This window comes from Alligator sinensis, unplaced genomic scaffold (genome assembly GCF_000455745.1).
Source record: "Alligator sinensis unplaced genomic scaffold, ASM45574v1 scaffold1208_1, whole genome shotgun sequence".
Classification (NCBI taxonomy): Eukaryota; Metazoa; Chordata; order Crocodylia; family Alligatoridae; genus Alligator; species Alligator sinensis.
The window spans coordinates 296,646-298,086 of NW_005842782.1; the positions used below are offsets into that span (position 1 = coordinate 296,646).

Genomic DNA, 1,441 nt, shown 5'->3' on the forward strand with positions numbered 1-1,441 from the left:
GGTCTGTCTGCACTGGGGGGCAGGTGACGTCCGTCTCGGCCCCCTCCCAGCACTGGGCGATGCAGGCTCGGCAGAAGTTGTGCCCGCAGCCCACGATCATCACCGGGTCCGTGAACAACTCCAGGCAGACGGAGCATGTCACCTCGTCCTGGAGGCTTTGTACAGCGCTCACCACGGCCATGGCTGTGACAGGAGGGGACAGGACTAGTTTCACTTCCCTGAGCTCAGGGCTGGGCTCACCCTGGGGTGTTTCCTTCCTGCAAAATGAGTCCATTTGTTGCTGAGCTGGTAGTCACTACCCATTAATTCAGAGTACCCTGCATTCCTCATTGCACCTGCTGTCAGCCAAGAGCTTTTCATAGTTTCATAGTATTTAGGGGCTGGAAGGTACTTTCCAGATCATCTGGCCCAGTCCCCCTGCATTGGGCAGGAAAGACCGCTGGAGCCAGATGACCCAAGCAAGATGGGCGTCAAGACACCTTTTGAAGATTGCCAGGGTGGGTGACTCAGAGTTGTCAGGACTATTATTTGGACCTGCGAACTGCCTAAATCTCAGATTCACTTGAACACGTTGAGTTTTCCACTGGAGCAGCAGGTGGGGAAGATGTAAATGAAAAAAAGAAAGAAAAATAAACCAGCTCTCCTCTCCATTGAATCTGATTTTTCATGTTTCATTTCAAAGCTCTTCAATGGCAAGGGCTGCTCCAGACCTGACCCTGACACTGCACCTCTGGGGAGCCCTGGTGCCTCCCCCTTGAGAGGAACTGTGCGGTTCTCCTCTCCAGCTGGGGCAGGGCCAGCGTCACCCCAGGGCACCGGCACAGGGGACCAGGGGCGCTGCCAGTCTTTACTGCCACAGGTTATTCTGTCCCTGCCAGGGGACTCTGGCAGCTCCCTAGAGTCCCAGGTCTGGCTGCATATCTTCAACCCCAGGATTTCATCAGGTGGTTGCAGGCACCTGAGACATTTGTTCTCACTCCCTTGTGGCATCCCTAATTCCACACATTTGGTCAGGATTTCACTGACCTGCAGGTTTTGCCCTTCCTCAAGCTGAAACATGTTGTCAGTGCCCAGAGCCTCCTGCCCAACACAACAGCTTGTAGAAATACAGATGACTTCCCACTGCTGGGTTTGATCTCTGCCCTGCTAGTCCCTAAATGCAGTCAAATCTCTGTTCAAGCATTTCCCATTCCTTGCCATTTTCCCTGCCAGAAGCAGACCAGGCGGAGGCTGCTCACACCCAGTTTAGCTTCCTGGTCCCCCTTAGGCCGCCCAGGGACTCTCCTATGGCTGGAGCTGTGACCCCAGATCTGCGTTGTCCTTTGCTGCTGTGCATGGATGGGTCTTTCCCTCATAGATGATTCATAGATTCATAGATGTTAGGGTCGGAAGGGACCTCAACAGATCATCGAGTCCGACCCCTGCATAGGCAGGAAAGAGT

At 54.1% G+C, this 1,441-nt stretch overlaps 1 protein-coding gene across 1 annotated transcript in view; it reads right to left on the minus strand.

Annotated features, from left to right (window-relative positions):
- Positions 1–181, minus strand: part of LOC112552132 (E3 ubiquitin-protein ligase TRIM7-like) — an 18,418-nt gene extending 18,237 nt beyond the window's left edge. Inside the window, exon 1 of the mRNA XM_025217003.1 lies at positions 14–181. Coding sequence (XP_025072788.1) covers positions 14–181 — 168 coding nt within the window. The remainder of the gene's footprint in view (positions 1–13) is intronic.
- Positions 182–1,441: the final 1,260 nt, after the last annotated feature.